The sequence below is a fragment of the Acomys minous genome (assembly GCF_964271855.1).
Source record: "Acomys minous genome assembly, chromosome: 12".
Taxonomy (NCBI): domain Eukaryota; kingdom Metazoa; phylum Chordata; class Mammalia; order Rodentia; family Muridae; genus Acomys; species Acomys minous.
The window spans coordinates 69,603,099-69,622,226 of NC_140493.1; the positions used below are offsets into that span (position 1 = coordinate 69,603,099).

The 19,128-nt window shown below is 43.6% G+C and overlaps 1 protein-coding gene across 1 annotated transcript in view; it reads right to left on the bottom strand.

The window, feature by feature from the left end:
* Positions 1-3,592: 3,592 nt before the first annotated feature.
* CPD (carboxypeptidase D) overlaps positions 3,593-19,128 on the bottom strand; it is a 64,090-nt gene continuing 48,554 nt past the window's right edge. Inside the window, exons 13-21 of the mRNA XM_084802748.1 lie at positions 18,396-18,591; positions 15,548-15,683; positions 14,627-14,758; positions 13,836-13,931; positions 13,669-13,733; positions 10,145-10,276; positions 9,583-9,768; positions 9,074-9,173; positions 3,593-7,518 (exon numbers count right to left, since the gene is read on the bottom strand). Coding sequence (XP_084658874.1) covers positions 7,292-7,518; positions 9,074-9,173; positions 9,583-9,768; positions 10,145-10,276; positions 13,669-13,733; positions 13,836-13,931; positions 14,627-14,758; positions 15,548-15,683; positions 18,396-18,591 — 1,270 coding nt within the window. The 3' untranslated portion in view covers positions 3,593-7,291. The remainder of the gene's footprint in view (positions 7,519-9,073; positions 9,174-9,582; positions 9,769-10,144; positions 10,277-13,668; positions 13,734-13,835; positions 13,932-14,626; positions 14,759-15,547; positions 15,684-18,395; positions 18,592-19,128) is intronic.

Here is a 19,128-nt window from a genome sequence, read left to right on the forward strand (position 1 = left end):
CCAGGCTGGCCTCAAGTTATCCACCCTCCTGCTTCCGTGCCTTAGACTGCGGAGGTCTCCGGCGTGCCACCACGCCCATCCCTTTTCTGTTTTGCGCTATTCTGTAATGAAATGCTGTGAGACACCTGGGCTGCCAGGCAGCCGTGTGCATGCTCATCGTCACCCTTGAGGGACGCGCTATATATTGTGTTGGGATCGCTTGGGTTTTAGTCAGCACTCTGAAAAGTAGACTTTCAGTGTGTGTGTGTGTGTGTGTGTGTGTACCTGCATGCGTGTGTGTGTGTGTGTGTGTGTGTGTGTGTGTGTGTGTGTGTAAGCTCAATTTTCTTAACCAATATATTTTGTTAACAACTTAGTTACCGACTAACCAAAACAATAGGAAATGAGGATTAATGGACACAATAACAAAACCTCAAGGATATCAATTCCGAGGAACAATTCTCCAGGCATGAGCCGCAAGATTTCTTCCGCTGGAACCTGGGGTAACCAGAACCCAGAACCTCCGCAGGAGCCGGAGCCCCGAAGCCTTCCCTTGAGCGGTTCTCTCTAGGAGTAGTCTTAAAGTACAGCGATGAGCAGCCAAATCTACCCCAACTCTCCAAAAAGCCCCTGCCTCCAGCTCTGGGCTCATTTATATATCTCCTCCCAGAGTCTGTTCACTGGATCTTTTAAGCTGACAACAATTAAGCTCCTACATGAGGTGGTTGCTCTTTTAGTGAATTAACCTCACCTGTTTTTTCACGAGACCATCCCGATCCCGCACTTGGAAACCTAAAAATCAGGTTTATCTCTCCTTCAGTGTGTGTGTATGTGTGTGTTGTTGTTGTTGTTGGGAACGAGCCAAATTTCTTAGACTCCCAAGAATTTCTTCTAGGCCATCTTCTGGTCTATCTTCTAGGCCAACTCTAATTTTATTTTTTTTTTTAATCTTTCATTTCCAGACTTACTTTATAATTTCTTGTGATAGTCTCCATTGACTCTATCTTTTGTTTCCTGACCTACAGTATTTGATAATGCCAACAGTTGAAATAGACAGATGCTCTTCTGTTTGTCTTTACAGTGCTGACAGAGCTGTGAGGTTCCCTCTGCCTCTACCATGGCAATGCCTTCCACAGGAACTGAGTTCTGCACAGCTAGCCAGGTTCTAGCTGTCCTATTCCCTATGCTCAGTCCCTTCAATCAAGCCCTGTTAAACAGGAAACCACACACAGCTTTCCCCGTATCCCCTTAACACCCACATCCTCCACACAAAACCCAGCGGTCAATCCCGCCTTCTCTCTGCAACGTCGAATGTCTGCAACTCCCCAGCAGCTCTCTAACTCAGCCATCCCCAAAACCTGCCCGCCCCTCACTCATTCCGTGCTTGGTCTTTAAGATCAACTCTAGGTTCCTTATGCCTTTTCAGATCCTAAATCAGAAGCCCGCTTGCTGCTGGGCTCTTCCAGAAACGATATGATCATCACAAATGACAGTGTGTACGGATGTTGGAACCACAGGAAGTACTTGGAATCCTAACGGGTGGTGCTCAGGTCTGAACCGTGAACCCTGGGCCTCGTGCATGGTAGGCCACTGCTTTACCGCTGAGCTACACCCCCAGTCTAGACCCAGCATCCTGAACCTTCCTCATCCCTCCTTCACCTTGGCTCCGGTCGATGACAATCCCAGCCTACAATACACATTATCAACGGGGCATTTATTCTGTGCCGTTTCTAAACAGCCCACCTTAAATTTTTCCACAACTATCGCTCTTATTTTCTACTACAGCTTTGACTTTGTCTCAACTCCTCACGGTCTTCTATTTGAATACATCATTTTGGCTGAAGTTGAGGTATCCATAATACCTTTGGAGATAAGGGATCTTACTATGTAAACCAGACTGGCCTCGAACTCATCAAGGTCTGCCTGCCTTTACCTCCTGAGTGCTGGGATCAAAGCCACGGCCATGCTCAGCTAGAGTATCACGTTCAATTGCCGTGATGCCTTCGATCTAACTGTGCAGCTCATACCCTTTGTCTGCAGGCTTCATCCAGGATAGATCCAAAACTGTACAGTACCCTTAACGTCTCTTAACTCCACTCTACTCCACTGAGGCCAGCCTGTCATTCTTGCCCATCTCACGGATGTTTGTTTACACACTAATGGGAAAACAATTCCATTTGACCCTAGCCAAAAGTACTCAAGAAGCAGCATGCTTGTTTTAAACATATTACTGCTCACGAGGGTGAAAAGTGTAACATTAAATGTTGCACTTTATCATGCTCCGTTGCTAATGACAGAGTTACTTAACATTTATAGTAATAGAGAATCAGCAATAAAGTTGGCCTTTTAGATGCAGGCGAGGAGGAGACATGCCGACCTGCGTGCTGGCATTTATTTGTATCTGAGAAGCATGCAAGCAGTGACCACTGCATTTACATTGCTGGTAACAAATTACAGACATCTGAAACACTGGACACAATCAGTAGATTATGTTTATAGAACCAACCAAAAGACTTCTGGATTTAGGCATGAGAAAACAGTAAAACTCAGGACAGGATTTCAAACAATTAAACAAGCCTTTACCAAAGAAGTATAAATATAACCCAATCTCACCTAAAGACAAGTACGAAACACCTGGGAAATTAAACTTTTGTCAGACTTCAGACAACCCACTGAACCACAGCAGGTTTTCCTGTTTAAATATGTCTTCTCAACAGAAAAGATGACCTCTAAAATAATCTTTGCTTGTATAGCTGACGACATACTTCCAAACCAAAACAACAAATGAAGGAAAACAGCACTGGCTACTCTGGGGGTTCAGTTTTGAGCTGAATACCATGCTAAGTGCATCTCAGTCAGCCCCCACTTTCATCCTATTGAAGACTGTTCCTCCACAGACGTGAAACAGAGACACCGAGCCTGTTTTGAGAGTACTGCAATTTAAAGTCACATCGCACATGGCGTTAGTCACAGGCTGGGCCAGGCTGCAACCTCTCCGAACTCCCTCAGGCGGCTTTGAGAGATGCTAAACGCTGCTGAAGCCCAGCCTGTTGCGGGTTCGGCTCCTCTAGTCTGGACTGAGTTCCCTGTCAGCACAGCCCAGGTTTCTTAGGTAGCTCTACTTTCCCACCCCCTGTGGGAGCAGCGATATTGTTAAGTAACACGAGACACTGAATTCATCACCGTGCCTGACATGCCAGGACAGGCTATTCTGACTGAATTTCACCTGGAACAAGGAGCATGCTCTTAACAAACAGGTTAAAAGCTCTCAGGCTTTCCTGGTGCAAAAGGCAGCACACACGCAGACGTGAAGCCGGCGCAGGGTTAGAGCCCCGCACTGCCGCCGCTGTGTGGTGCTTCTGTGGGGCGGCTGAACACACCATTCAGGATGAGCTACACAGCTGGGGGTGCTTTTGGAACAAAACCTTTTGTTAGTGAAGTCATAAAGCTGGGAACAGTTTATAGGTGGCTCCTATAGTCTAACCTTGGTACTATTTTCTACTCGTCAGGTAGAAAAACTAAACTTAAAACTTTCAAAATTAGAGCTGTAACTTTCTTTGGTCTATTGGTTTTGAATAAAGATTATGAGGCAACACACAAAGAAAGACAAACATCGTAAAATAACTTTTATACAGGATTAGTAGATCTGTTTACATATAAAAAACAAAGGACCCCATTACAGTTAGATTTCACATAAATTACACAGATTAACGTTTTAAAACTACTATTCAATTCTTTTAAAGTCCCTTTTAAAATTTTCATTTGAAGGCACAGTGCATGAAATAAAACCAAAAGACTGAAGCACTTAAGATGAGTAGGTGTTGGTTGTGTCCTATAAAGAGCTATGAATAGTTTTGGATCTGGGGAAATATTCTGGAAAAAAAAAAACAGAGGTAAAAAGAACATAAAAAATACCATGTCATACCTCCAAAAATCTATAGCATAGAATGTAGTTAGTACATTCATGTTACACCATTTATACACATCTTGTCTATATTTACATAATTTCTATCCAATTGCCTTAAAATGGTAACCTACTTTCAAATTTCAGAATAAACCGGGATAATGTTCTGAGAGTCAACTGGTATCATTAATGAATTTTTTAAAAACCAAATATAAATGAGAATTGGGTATTGGGAGGGTTTTCTTCAAGAACTAGAAATCCAAGTTCACTTGACATTAATCAAAGGCCCTAATCACACCCCCCAAACTGCTATAATTAAAATAAATCAGAAACCTAAAGTTATCAACAAATTGCTAAACAGATCACTGAATATTTAACCTTAGTGGGCTTTTAGTAGTAACAATAAAGGAAGGATTTGGGGGGGAAATGCTAGGCTGCTACTGTGAAACAATCCCCACCAGAGACCCACACTGCAGGACACCGTGACACACTCAGAGCCAAGGAGCTTTGGAGAGAGCAGGGACCAAACCCGGCACTAGTGCAAGTCTGGCGAGCCGACGGATCGATTTAATGCTGGGAAGAAGCGCAAACAAGTGGAGCAGTGAGTTGTAGTTACTGGTGACCTGGTGCTAGCTCAAAAGCACAGCAAGTTCAGGCATAAACACTACCCCCTTTTATTTTTCCACTCATAATTAAGTTTTAAATTCAATGTTCACTAATTCAGCAAATCTCCTTCAGATGAAATTACCAAATATTAACAGGTCAAGCACACTGAGCCAAACACAATGTTTCCTTTCCCAAAGCTGACAGAGTCCCAACGCCAATCCCCTCGGCGAGAATGGCAAGTGTTCTTCACGGTACCAGATCCCATCACTGTCTGGAGTTCCGGTGTAGCTGCTTGAGATTGTCCCACCAAACTATGAACACACGTGCGCATGCGCACGCAGACACTGAGCACCACCGAGCCACCGTGCCGCTTTTGTTAAGGCTCAGGGAGGGAAGAAGACTTACAAACTCATCACCAGGACAAAGCAATGCCTTGTGAGCAAAGGAAAGGCACATCTCAGACTGGAGCAAGTTGCCTAATCCTGCGACCGTGGGGTCCGTGACACTAGAAACATGGAAAGTCCCCAGGAGAAGCTCAAGGGATGCATTCCCCATCTCGTATGGCTTCAGTGCCCTCCGCTGCCGAAGCAGTCTGGGACCAGATTGGCTCCACAAATAAGAGGAGGCAGCGCCAAGGAGACAGTGTTAGTAGTCATGGGGCTTGTACATTCATGTTCATAGTGATGGGGCGGGGAGGCCTGGCTTTCCAGCTCAATGCACTAGAAGTTCACTAAAGACTCGAAACTGTGAGCAGAATTTGGGTTTAATTTCAGGAAGATTGACTAAGAGCTATTCTGCATATTCCTTTCTAAAAAAGTCCCTTACATGCTAGGAAGGCGTGGCCTGTGGCTGATGGGATGCACTGTTAAAGACACACTGAATCCGGAGAGCAAGTGCAACGTGTCCTTTAGTGAACACCAACACGAGTAAAATGAAGACTGTCACACAAACTTGGTTCCTAGCTGTAATGTCCCAAGCAGGGCCCAGCCACAGGCCCCTTGTTGGTTTTCTGAGTTGGCACTTTTAAGAATAAAGCTGAGAAAAGAACAATACACATCATTTAGAGTCACGAAGCATTATTAGAGGAAGTGGAATCATGTGCCCTTCATTAGCATTTTTCCCATTCATGTGGCAAAAACAAGGATTCAGGCACTCGGACGCCAGGACCCGGCCATCTAACAGCACAGCCAACAAACGTCATGACCTCACCGGTCCCTTCCACTAACCAAGATCTCGACTTTACCCAGCCACTCCGACGCGCTCCTCACCATGCGCGGCCCCGGTGGCCTCTGTGAGCTGAGGGTGTGGGGAAACTGGTGCGCATCAATGGTATGAATACAGTTTGGAAAGGTAAGAGCTAGTTTTTTGATCCCCTGATTTAGTACAAGTTCAGCAGCAACTTGGCCATTGAAAAACATTCAAAGATATTAAAACTGTTACGTCATTGGTAAGATTCACACTTACAAAAAGCATCACTCCACCGAACAGCATTAAGACAGACACAGTAAGATGCAAATCGTCCGGTCTTTGCATGACTGGCAGTGAAGAGACCTTCACACCAATGTCCTATAGCATGGCAGTCCTTCAGTTGGCTTGTTTAAATGGAGAGAGCCATACTAAAAAGCTTTTAACTGAAAATTTTAACATAATTGCTTGATTTAAAAAAAAAAAAAAAAAAAAAAAAGACCGTCACAGGAATCATCAGGATGAAGAACCGAATCACTTGCTGAGGAGCCCTGTATGCAGAGGCCATGCTATTTCCGTAACAGTACGCCACCGCAGGCGCAGGCGCAGGCTGGAGCATCAAGGGTAGACATTTTGGATCCAAATGCACTAAGAATGTACACGGAGGTTTCTTCCATTTCTAGATATTTTCATCAGTGGAATTTGGAACCTTTAGGTGTGGGACCAGATGGAAACCATAGGTACAACACGGAAAAAGGCTGAGATTTAGGAAACGTTGAGGAACAGGCATTCCTAGAAGAAAGAGTGCGGCACAGATCAGCGGCGGCACCTATGGGTTTCACAGGTTAGGACAGGCGACATCGCCGCTTCCGCTGCAGCTCCCTCTTACCTCTACTCACCGGGACACGTGGCGCCTCCGCAGCAGCGCCACTGAGTTCTCCTTTAAGATGAGGATACTTAGAACTTGGCTAACCCTTTCAAGAGAGGTAGTAAAATCCTGCTTAAAGCACAGCTCACCAGTTCTGATCCAGTTTGGAAGCAGGTAGAAAGCAAATATGAAAGCCCGTTTTATTCCATTTCCTAACGCCATATGTGTTTAGGAATTATCCAGCCGCCATTAAACCTGAATCAGAAGAAGCCCCAGCTATCGCTAACCAGAGAAGAGAACTCCTCAGGAGATGGAGAAAAACTCGAGTTTTTAAAGCTTTATGTCAGAGTCTGACTGGTGTCCCTGCCTTAATGTTTCTGGATTCTTTTGGCCTTTAAAATAAAGATAACAAACTAAAGCCACTAGTAAACTCCTGATGTGCGAAATACATCTACTAGATGGCTTTATGCTGTTACTATATAAGCTCTGAACAGCTCATCTTAAATTAAAAAGAAAAACAAAGTGGCTGTCCCATCTTCTGCTGCATAAACAGAAATCAGATTTTTTTAAAGAAAAGGTTAAGAGTATTTTAAGGAAGGGAAGTGCAGAACTGCCCGTGATATTTAGCAGGTTAACTTCCCAAAGCTCTTTGAAGGAGGAAGGAATCTCTCTTCTCACTGCAGTGTCTCCCGAGAGGAGCTGTCATTTTTGCCTGGTGCTTATGCAGGGAGAGATGCAAAACGTGCTTTTCAATGTTTGCTAGAATATAGTGTTTCCTCCTCTGTGTCCGTTTCATCCTGGAACTCATGACTTAGGAGGGACTTCTTGGAGCCAGTTGACATCATGCGGATCTCATCTTCATACTCATCATGATGTTGCCGGAGCCGATGGAAGCCATCTTTGTGTCTGTTAGACTTGATGGAGCAGATGCACCAAATGATGCAAGCCGTTAGGACCAGAGCTGACATGGTGGCACCTGTCCGACAAGACCACATGGGGGTGTTAACAAGCAGCACTTTGATGGCACTTTTAATAATGTGTCATTTACTTTAATCTCATGCAATTAAGAGCAATTTGCTTGTCTGGAGATGTTCTTCTGTGGCAGACCGCTTAGCTGGCAGGCAGGAAGCCTGGGGCCCAATCTCCAGCATCTCAACAAAGCCACACCACTGATTAGCAAAGCAGCGAAACTCAGAGCCCAGCACCTTTACATTTCTGCTACCCGAAGACAATTTTCAATACCTCAGTGCTTTTTTCCAAGATCATTTTTCTTTTTTCTTTCCTGACAATTATTTCTAGGGCAAGCTCTCTATCATAGGCTGTACTCCCAGCTCCCCAGATTGTTATTTTTCTTCTTCTTCATTTTATTTTTGTAACTTAAAAATGTTTAAATTACATTTTGCTTATTTATCTTGTGTGTTCATGTGTGTGCACACATGCATGCATGTGGAGGGCAGAGGGCGACTTGTAAATTTTGGTTCTCTCTACTGTGGGCTTCAGGGATTGAGCGCAGGTCAGCAGGCTGTCCCACCTGCTGAGCCATCTTGCCAGAACTCACTCGTTCATTTAGTCTTTCTATCCATCCATCCATCCCATCCCATCCATCCATCCATCCCATCCATCCATCCATCCATCCATCCCATCCATCCATCCCATCCATCCATCCATCCATCCCATCCATCCATCCATCCATCCCATCCATCCATCCATCCATCCATCCATCCCATCCATCCATCCATCCATCCATCCATCCCATCCATCCATCCATCCATCCCATCCATCCATCCATCCATCCCATCCATCCATCCATCCATCCATCCATCCATCCATCCCATCCATCCATCCATCCATCCATCCATCCATCCATCCAGACTAGGTTTCACTATATCTCAGGCTACCCTGAGACTCTCAGGTCATCAGACTTGTATAGCAAGATCCTCTACCTGCGTCAAGCAGATGCAGGACAGTGGAACACTGCTTTTTCCACATATTTTTCCCTTCATCTTTCAGTAATTCAAACAATGGCACAAATTAACCCTGGGGGAGGGGGAAATATTTCCTCTTTCCTGGACCTTGAAAAACCAAACATAAGTTCTAACAACCAGTGTGATCTTGATATAAAGCAACATTTGCTTATTCAAGAATATCCAGTAAGATTCGCTTGTGCCAACTACGGCTCTAGGAGTCTGGGGATCAGCTCAGCCCTCTGTTGCCTGGAGCTTTTGTTTTGGTTGGGAACACTGAATGTAGATACGTCCCTATGGTGATGACTGTTATGATAGGAAAATGGTCACTGGGTGAGCTCGAGTGGTGAGCTCAGGAGAGGTGAATCTGAGTGTGAACCTGAAAAACTTAGGGTCAAGCCAGGAGAACACCCAGGACAGCAATAGTTTGGGAAAATCAGGTTTAGTTAAGTAGACTCTAGGGAAAAGGCAATTAGCTAGAGGTGTTTGTGGGGTCTAGCCACTCTCAAAGGAAACAGAACTGGTTTTAACCTGAGTACAAAAAAAAAAAAACCTGAACATCTTTACCTGCCACAGTTACCACGAGTTCCCTTGGCAAGCCAAATATCCGGTTATCTGTATCAAAGACTATAAGCACAGAACTAGCTGCGTCATGATGTACAAAGACCTGTAAAGATAAAGTGCAAGAATCATAAAAAAGTCACTTATAGGGCACTTTAGGGAATCCAGGCATTCAAACCCTCTTCTGGCCTGTGCTGGCACTGCACACCAAATATTAAAATTAAAAATGTAAAAGCCACTTATGGCACACAGCAGCTCTGCTTCAGTAATGCTTTGGGCCTATAAAGCAAACCAGGAAAGTAACTTAGTGTCCTCTATATTACACAAAATGCTGTTCTTTTGTTGCTGAGGAATAGAAAAACACCTCAGGCAACAAAAATATAACAGCTGCTGTAATGAAGAAGTGGGCATACTTTTTATTTCCTTATCCTCTCATGCTTTCTAGGAAAAAGTCTCAAATTAAGACACAAGTGTTATTAACATAAGCACTTCTGCAATCCACCTGAGTTCCGTACCTGGGAATGCTGCTGCTGGTACCCATCAGCAATGGCATTGATGTTATGGACTCCGGGAGCTAGAAGCACATGGAAATAGCCCCCCTCTTTTGTGTGTACTTTTATTCCTTCGTTGAGTACAATGACTGCTTTAGAGATTGGTTTACCGGTCTTGTCTTTAACCAACCCATGGACTCCTTTGTGGACCTGAAAAAATTAACACAATTCAAGTTTTCACAATTCAGCAGATATTTTACAAGCAATGGCTTGAGGCTTGATCAAAATCAACCCAGCACACATGCAGGAGCATGCTCGTGTGCATACACACCCTCTACACAAAACAGCAACAACAAAACTCTTACAGCTATGAATAGGGCACATTCTATAATCCTAGGTACTTAGGAGGTAGCTGCAGGAAACAGAGTTCAAGGCCACTGTCATCAAGTTACCAAACTCAGGCTCAAAAAAAAAAAAAGTTTGATGAAGGTTTTTGTTGATTATACGCCGATGATGAAGCCTAGCATGTCTGAGGCTCTGGGTTTGAAGCCCAGAACCAGAGGCAAACATCTAAAGGCAAGCTCACCTCCACCAGCATGCTAAGGAGAGACTTCTTGTTCTCGGCCCACAGGGCAGGGAGCTGAGCTGCACTTGGGAAGAGGCAGCAGCTTGTGTATACTGTGATTTCTGGGCAATGGCCATAGGTGACACTATAATCCTGAAATATAAAATCCACAATCAAATTAGTACATATAAAAACTCATTGTGTAAAACAGAGTAACTGGGAAGAAAATGGGTGAAGTAAGCAGTGTTTGTGATGCATCTTACAACAAATATAAATAAACCATCATGTGTGATAATGGGTCCCTTGAGGACAGTGGCTATGACTGGCCCACTCTGGTGTGGCAGAACTTCCCACGGTGCCTGTAAGAACAGATGATGGTTGCTGGGGTCTGCTGAGCTGCTGAGTCCACATGGAGAGCCAGCTTGCCTCTCCACTCTGGGACTCCACTGTTGCTCCCACAGCCCTGGAGGTGGAGGACAAGCACTCGGCCCGACCCCTTCAGTCTGAGCCCGCTGTGACAATGGCAACTGCCACAGCAGAGAACCCAGTCAAGCGCAGGAGCCACTTGTGCAGAACTTTGCCTGCCATCTTCCCGAAACTTGCTCTTTTGCACATTTACCTAAGGATATTAACTTTTTCACATGGTCATGAAACATCATCTTTTTCTGTTATAACTTTTTTCTCTGTTTTGAGATTATATATAGTTATATAATTTCTTCCTTCTCCAAACCCTCCCTATGCCCTTCTTGCTCTCTTTCAAAGCCATGGCCTCTTTTCTCATTGATTGCTGTTGCCCATATTACCTGAACATGTTTATGCATATAGATTTCTAAATAGAACATTATATAGACTGAGCAGTCTATATAAATGGAACATGTGTCTCTCCAGGGCAGGCTATAACTAATTGCTGTGGTATTGGATAACCAGTTGGTGTGCTGTTCCTTAGGGAATACTATTTCTCCAACTCTAGGCATTTCTAAGTTGCCTGTAGGCCGCTGCAGGGTGGAGGCCCTGTGGTCCCCCATGCACTTGGGCAGGTCTGTTGTAGTTTTCCGTGTTCAGGTCATAGTCAGGCAGCCATGTTGGTGATATTTTTATGGTTTAGCGTCTGACATCCCTAGGAGATAACCTCACAGCAAACTTCTTGATCCTCTCTGGCTCTTACAATCTTGCTCTCTCTTCTGAAATGTCCTCTGAACCTGTAAGTGCTGGAGCTGTTTTCTAGATGTGTCTATTGGGACTGGGCTCTGCAGCTCTACATTTTGATTGGTAGTAGCTTTCTGTAATGGTTTCCCTCTGTTGTAAAGAGAGGTTTCCTGAGGAGGCATGAGGACCACACTCGTCTGTGGGCATAAGCACAAACACTTAGGACGTAGTTAAGGGTTATGCTGGCCCAGGGAAGTGCTGGTTGTCGGTTCTCCTCCAAGAGCTGTGATTTCAGTAGCCCTTGGTAGTTAGCTGGGCTTGTAGTACTAGGCACAGCTCCCCTCTTGTTGAGCCGGTCTTAAGGCCAATTAGAGAGCTGTTGGTTACCGACAACGTATTCTTGCCACTACTGCACCCTTATGGTTATTGTACCAGAAACTCCATTTTTAATTTTTTTCACTATAATCCATAATTTCCAAATCATGTCAACTCTAGTTCAATATCATCAAAATTAGAACTTTAACACTTGATTCTTACCTTATAGTCACTATTCTAATCAAAGCCCTTATAACTTCTTGTCTAGACTATTTGAAACTAGTTTTTTTGCAGTGTCTCCTTCCAAAATAGCCTAGCCCACTATTATGAACCTAATTTCTCCTTAAGACAACTCAATGCCATTATAATCTTACTCAAAATCTTCAGTGGCTTTCTAGTCCTTATTAAAACTTAATAATTTAAAGCCCCAAATTCTTTTCATTCTTGTCTCTATCTGGTAAAGGCCACTCAATAAACTGCTAAGTGGCCTCTCTGTGCATGCTGCTTCCTTCTGAGCATCCTGCTTCACCGTCTCTGTATCTCTATCTCCATATAAAGGGAGGGGAGGGCTGTGGCTCTGACTAGGTAAGAATTTTCTGTCTTTAAAATTTCATAGTATGTGGAAAGATGCTCTCTTCTAGGTCAATTAATTCTGAAAAAGCCACTTGTTCAGTGGGCCTTGGAACATACTTTATTTATCATGTTACTGCAAAATGGCTCCCACATAGTACATTTTTTGAACAAAAAACTTTAGATCTATTTTATGTATGTGTTTTGCCTACATGTACCTATGTGCATCACATGTGTGGACTGCCCACAAAGATCAGCAGGAATCCTATCCCCTGGACTGGAATTACAGGTGTCTGTGAGCCAGCATGTTCCCGGCATGTGTATTCTGGAAACCGACCCTGGATCCTCCGGAAGAGTAGCCAGTGGGTTTTTTGTTTGTTTGTTTTTTGTTTTTCAAGACAGGATTTTTCTGTGTAGCCTTGGCTGTCCTGGACTCACTTTGTAGACCAGGCTGGCCTTAAACTCACAGAGATCCACCTGCCTCTGCTTGCCTGAATCCTGGGATTACAGCATATGCCAACACGCCTGGCTCTAACCAGTGTTCTTAACTGATGAACTAGCTTTCAAGGTCCCCACATAGTAAAGTCTTAAATAATAAAGAAATAAAGAAATGGAAATGAAGTCAATTTTCTCAACACAACCACTAAGTGAATCCAAGCAGTCTTTTATGCAGAAAAAGAAAAGGCAGTTTCAAATTCATCTGGAATTGTAAGGACCCTTGAATGCCCCAAACAATCCTTAAGAAGAACAAAGAAGACTTATAAATCCCGATTTTTGAAAAGTATTACAACGCTGTAATGAAGAAGTCTAACAGCAAAAGGACGACTGCAGACCTGTCCGGTGTGGTGGTACACGCCTTTAATCACAGCACTCGGGAGGCAGAGGCAGGCAGAGCTCTGTGAGTTCGAGGCCAGCCTGGTCTACAAAGCGAGTCCAGGACAGCCAAGGCTACACAGAGAAACCCTGTTTTGAAAAACAAAACAAGGGGCTGGAGAGATGGCTCAGAGATTAAGAGCACTGTCTGCTCTTCCATAGGTCCTGAGTTCAATTCCCAGCAACCACATGGTGGCTCACAACCATCTATAATGTGATCTGTTGGCTTTTTCTGGCACACAAGCAAAATACTGTATACATAGTAAATAAATTAATTAATTAAAAAAAAAGAAAAACAAAACAAAAACAAAAACAAAAGAACTGTCAGGTTAATTCAAGACCTAAGCATGTCAAGGGAGTCATGAGTTACTTTCCTGTCTTAGAGACTGTGCCTCTCCTTCACTGGATGACCAGCATTCATTTTTATTTTTAATATTTATTTATATGAGTTTCCTATTTGCATGTATGGCAGAAGAGGGTACTAAACCCCGTTATAGATGGTCGTGAGCCACCATGTGGTTGCTGGGAATTGAACTCACGACCTCTCGAAGTGCAGCCAGTGCTCTTAAGGACTGAGCCATCTCTCCAGCCCCATGACCAGCATTCCTAAGGCCATTCTAACTGTGCTCTCTAAAACATACCTTCATGCTGCCCAGGTGACTGTGCCACTCTGCTCCACGCATCACTCCTCCAGGAATGTTCTCGTCTATAAAAACCATTGGGAAACAGGATCAACAAGACCAAAAGGCTCTGCTGTCCCAAAAGCAATCAAGCAAAACAGGAAACCCCGGGTAGAGGAAACGCCTACCTGACTTATTTGGGCAACTGGGCTGACCCATGTGCATCGATGGATGGTTATTTGCATAAAGAGATGCCAAATGCTTTAAAGTTTCTTTGTTTTCCACTACCAAGAAGAAAAATTTGAAAGTCAGTGGAAAAACTGAAAAGACTTTTGTTCAAGTTCAGTATCGCGTATTTGAGTCCTCTTCCTCTTTTTCTAGTAAGTTCTGCACCCCACTGAAGTTTACTGAGGAGTTGCCATAAATAACAACGTTGTTTTGTTTAGTCCAAGACAATCAAACTTACAAGCAAACATCTTTACATGAAAAAAATACTAATGGTGAATTTATACAACAGAAGAAGATACAGTCTTCTTTGGTTTTACTATACCTCAATTATGGACACCTGGAGCCTAATAACAATACCCATTGTACACTGCATTGAAAACAACTCAAGCTGTCTGCATATGCTGTGACCTGGAGAAGAGTCAACAAGCAGCTGCTTAGCTTACCACAGGGCACAACCATGGGCAAGGTGTCAGGTGGGAGGGAGCGGGCAGACTGTTCTCTGAGAATTGGCACTCCCTTTTGTGTGTCTAGCACACAATCTCAAAATCTACAAACATGAACTTCTCAAAGCCTGATTGTAGACAGCACTGAGCAGACATGACTAGAGGCTGCGACTCAACATAGCGTGGCCGTCACCAGGTCTTCCCTCTCCAGCCTGCCCGAGTTCTTCATGTGCGGGATGGATTCTTGTCTACGGCTGACTAGTTGAGCATGAAGCAAATCAATTGCTCACTACTGACACACAGCACACCTGTCTGGACGGGCTTGTCATACGGATATGTGACCAACACAGAGCCGCCATCTAGAGCAATGGAAAGGCTGAAGTCCTGTTTCTGAATCAAGTTTTCAATGATGGCTTTGGTTTCAGGTTGGGAGACATTACCTTAAAAAAACAAAACAACAACAAAACCAGAAAAGTTAAATACAAAATACCAAGTTTTAAATTTCAGCGCAAGTATAAAGAACCATTCTATTTTGAACTCCACTACAACGCTGGCTTACAAAACCTGTGGGCAGCCAGGCGGTGGTGGCACACACCTTTGAGACCAGGACGCTGGAGACAGAGGCTGGTGGATCTTTTGAGTTCAAGGCTGGCTTGGTCTACAGAGTGAGTTCCAGCACAGCCAGGGCTACACAGAGAAGCCTTATCTAGAAAAACCCAAACCCAAACCCAAATCAAACAAACAAAAAGACCAAAAACAAAGCAAAATGACCCCCTCCAAGACCAACACCCCCCAAAAAACAACTTGTGGGTAATTGTCTTTCCACGTGCTGCCTCAAGCCAGCAAGACATGTTCTCAGAGGGCGGTTACTCCAAGTTGTGCACAGTGAAGAGACTGTGTGCACATTAGTACATTATATACAATAGTGTGCACACATGCTGTGCGTGTGTCCACAGTCAGAAGGGCAGAGAGGGCAGGGAACACACTGGAACACCCCAGGAATCCTAAGTTTCTTTTAAAAAGATAAAACGCAAAACTTTAATTACTTTTGCAAAGTGAAAGAAAAATGTTCAAAATGTTTTCTGGCTGTCTAGGTTGATTTATAGTTCACACTCACAGCTCAGACAAGTAGCACCCATCACTCATCCACAAGGTGGGCTGAGCAGTCTCCAAGCCCAGAAACACTCATGTCCAAAGTACCAACTAAGTGGCCTAAAGTTTGGTCCTACTTGTGAAATCTGTGTCCAGGTCTTTGCCGCGGGCATTTGCTTGCCCGGCCTTTGAGGTGCAGTCTTTCTCTTGTGCTCGCTCTCGCCCGTCTGGGTTCAGAGAAGGGACAATGACAATTCTAGTCCTGTCGACCAACTGAAATAAAAAAGACACCAGAAGCTCGTTTTTTTATGTGGGCCCAACAGGTACTTCCTCCTGAACAAAAGTTCATTTTAAATGTCATTTTAAAAGACAGAACACTAATAGAAACTAAAATGTAAAATTCTCATTTGCTTCGAATAAATTTTAAAAGAAAGGAGACAACACTGCATAACTAACGCTCCACGTGACCTCTTGGTGACAAATAAGAGTCACAGAAGCACTCCCGACACACGAAAATCCAGCTTGCTGGCTGCTTTTCTGTGTAAATTTTTATTGGAACATCATCAAGCCCATTTGTTTATGTTTAATTACTTTTGTGTATTATATTATGAGATTGAGTAGCTACACAATGTCTGCTGCTGTTAACCCTAATTATGTACTGTCTGGCCCTTATAGAAAACATTTGCTGATCACTGCCTTAGTAGACACGGTGGGACTATTTTCTGGATTACAAGTGGAATATAAAATCTGAAAATAGAAATGCCTTTTCAGACAAGGAGAGTGGAAAACAGCGTGTCCAAAAACCCTAGGTAGGCTATCTGCCTTGCTATACTTTCTCCTCAATATGCCCCATGGGCACTAATGCCTATACATGTGACATGAAATAATTTCCTAGGTGCTTCACCCTGCCTATTTCTGATAGTAGGACACTCATCATCATTTTCACTGCATTCAGACTCACCCCAGAAACGCACCTGTGGGGGTGTTATTAGAGAAATCTGACTGTGGACCCATACTCAATGTCTGTGCCACTATCCCAAGGACAAGGGTCTCAACAAAATTAAAAGGGGAAGAGGAGGAAGCAAGCAGAAGACCACTGTGCTTCCTGGCTTCGGATCCAGTGTAGCTGGCCACCTCCTGAACATCACAGGCCTTCACCATAGCGACGGGCTCTCATCCCCTCTATGCGAGAGGTACAGTAAACCCTTTCTTTCTGAAAAGACATTAGGCCCTTTGGCTCACTGGTTCCTCAATCTGCCTTCTGGAGCGTCTAAGGTAACTTACGCTTCACCACAGACCTACTCAACAGGTCTCTGCATCCCGTCACCTCCTTCTCTTTTGCCAGGTTCCAGTGTCCAGACTGCATTTCACTCATGATATGGTCTCTTATTACCATCAGCCCAGTAGATACAAGCCTGGCTATATGTAAAAACAACCTGGGCTTGGGTAGAACATGCACCTAACATGTACAAGGCCCTGAGTTTGATGTGTAGCATGTGAGCGTACATGCCTATAACCCCACATTCAGAAGTGGAGGTGGGAGTGTTAGGAGTTTGAAGCCAACATGAGCTATATAGCAAGTTCAAGGCCAACCTTGGCTACATAGTGAAACTCTGTCTCAAACAAATAAACAACCTAAAGCTGTGGCAGTTTATTCCTGGGGAGGAATTCCTGGGGAGTAAGGAGTTATAAAAGAAATATTGCTGCCTCCTGGGGATGAAGTCCAGGCACTGGTGTTTAAAGGCTTCGGGTATTTCTAATATGCAGTCAGGATTTCATTATCTCATTTGAAGAAAGAACAAACAAGGGTAAGGAGTTGTCAATGAAGATGACAAGACAATTTTTAATCAAGTCTCATCTCATCTAGTCACATTGGTCCCTTCCGATCCTGATCAATACCAGTTCCTTCCCAGCTCCTTTGGGGAAAGGTGGTATATTGTAGCAACACTGCATGGACTTTAAAGCAAGATACACTGGGCTCTGTTTGTTTTTAATTACAAGAAAAACAATAGACTTTATATGTTGGTTTAGATTTGTTTTACTAATGACTGGCTTTGGATGTTTAGTAAAGTAACAAATACCTCCATTCACTTTCCACTTGTGTGACAGATCCCCATCCTTCAAAGGATGAGCGCTGAATGACACTGTGTATAAAGTCCTGGCCGACAGTGCTTGGCACGGTCAGGTATAGTGAACAAGTCCTAGTTCTTTGCACCTTTCCTAAATTATAAGTAGGCAATGCTAATTACTGACTGTTCTTGCCCCCTTTTCCCTAAAAGAGCACAGAACAAGGCTTCTTCACCGTGTATGACTAAGCCGTAGGACAAGCTTCTTTTCTATAGCCACAGATGCCTAAGTTAGATAATGCTGTGTCAGTATATATATATAATTTATTGCAGCCAAGATCCCCAACAATTTTATATATTACATGAAAGGTAAAAAGAATTACGTCTTTCATTCTATTTTTCAATATAGTGATTCGTTTATAGGTAATTGAGAATGGCGGTTCTTTAAGTTAGAACATACAGAATTGTGGGTAAGGTTTAAAGGAGCCTCAGCTTACAGGACTGACCGCAAACTTTCAATATTTTCTTCTTCTTTGCTTCTCAACATATACAAAGAAATATACTAACTAGACAGACACCATGAACAATGAGTTTATGCAAAGATGATTCTTTTCTCCCCACTCTACCCCACCCCGAGACAGGGTTTCTCTGTGTAGCCTTGGCTGTCCTGGACTCGCTTTGTAGACCAGGCTGGCCTTGAACTCACAGAGATCTGCCTGCCTCTGCCTCCCGAGTGCTGGGATTACAGGTGTGTGCTACCATGCCCAGCTCGGTTTTTTTTTTTTCTTATAGTAACACAATGTATACTAAAAGTGCTTCTGTGTAAAATCTAGTAGGAAATTTAAACTTTTTCAGTGGCGCCCTGATATCAGTTACTCTGGAGCCTTTGTCTATATGGCAAAACAAATTAGTCTCTTACTTGGGTAACAACTGGGTTCTTTTTGTAATTCAGGCAAAGAAATTCTGCCAGAGCCAAAAGCAGTTCAGTTCCAACTGGAGCGTTTCCATGGATACCAGCAACAAAGCGAATTTTTGGTTCTTCAGGTTCTGATATGTTGGGCTTATTGGAGATTTCGAGGGACCAAATGTGGCGATACTCAGCACTCTGTCCCAAACTTCCAGAAACAAAAAGTCAGCGAGCAATCAAGTGCTACATTAAACTTAACTTACAGACTTGCAAAGTAATGGTGGAGATGGAGACACCAGGCACAAACCCTTTGAGGCTGTTAGACAGAAGCATGGTGCCAGAGAGCCAGGGGCGGCTCCGTGACTCCTGCCAGACTCGGTCCCCACGCTCACTACACTGCCCTGGCTCTCTCTTCAATTCTTATTATGGAAATATTAAATATACTAACTGTAGGAGTCTCTCCTTTTAAAACTTAAAGTAATCTTTATGAGTAACACTTTATACTTTACAGTAAGTGCAACATCAGTTTGACAGTAAAAGCTAAGTCAGCAAATACAAAATAAATGATCAGATTTGCACTTTCACAAGATCTTCGAGCAGAAGGCTGCCTTTCGTTACTGTGACGGAAGAGTGAGCAACTCTAGACTTGAGTAACGTATTAGCGTTAAGTTGGAAAATATTAATAAGATAAAAGTCATTGTGTTTTCATTCAATGACACTTACTGCCTATTGATCTACCACCTAA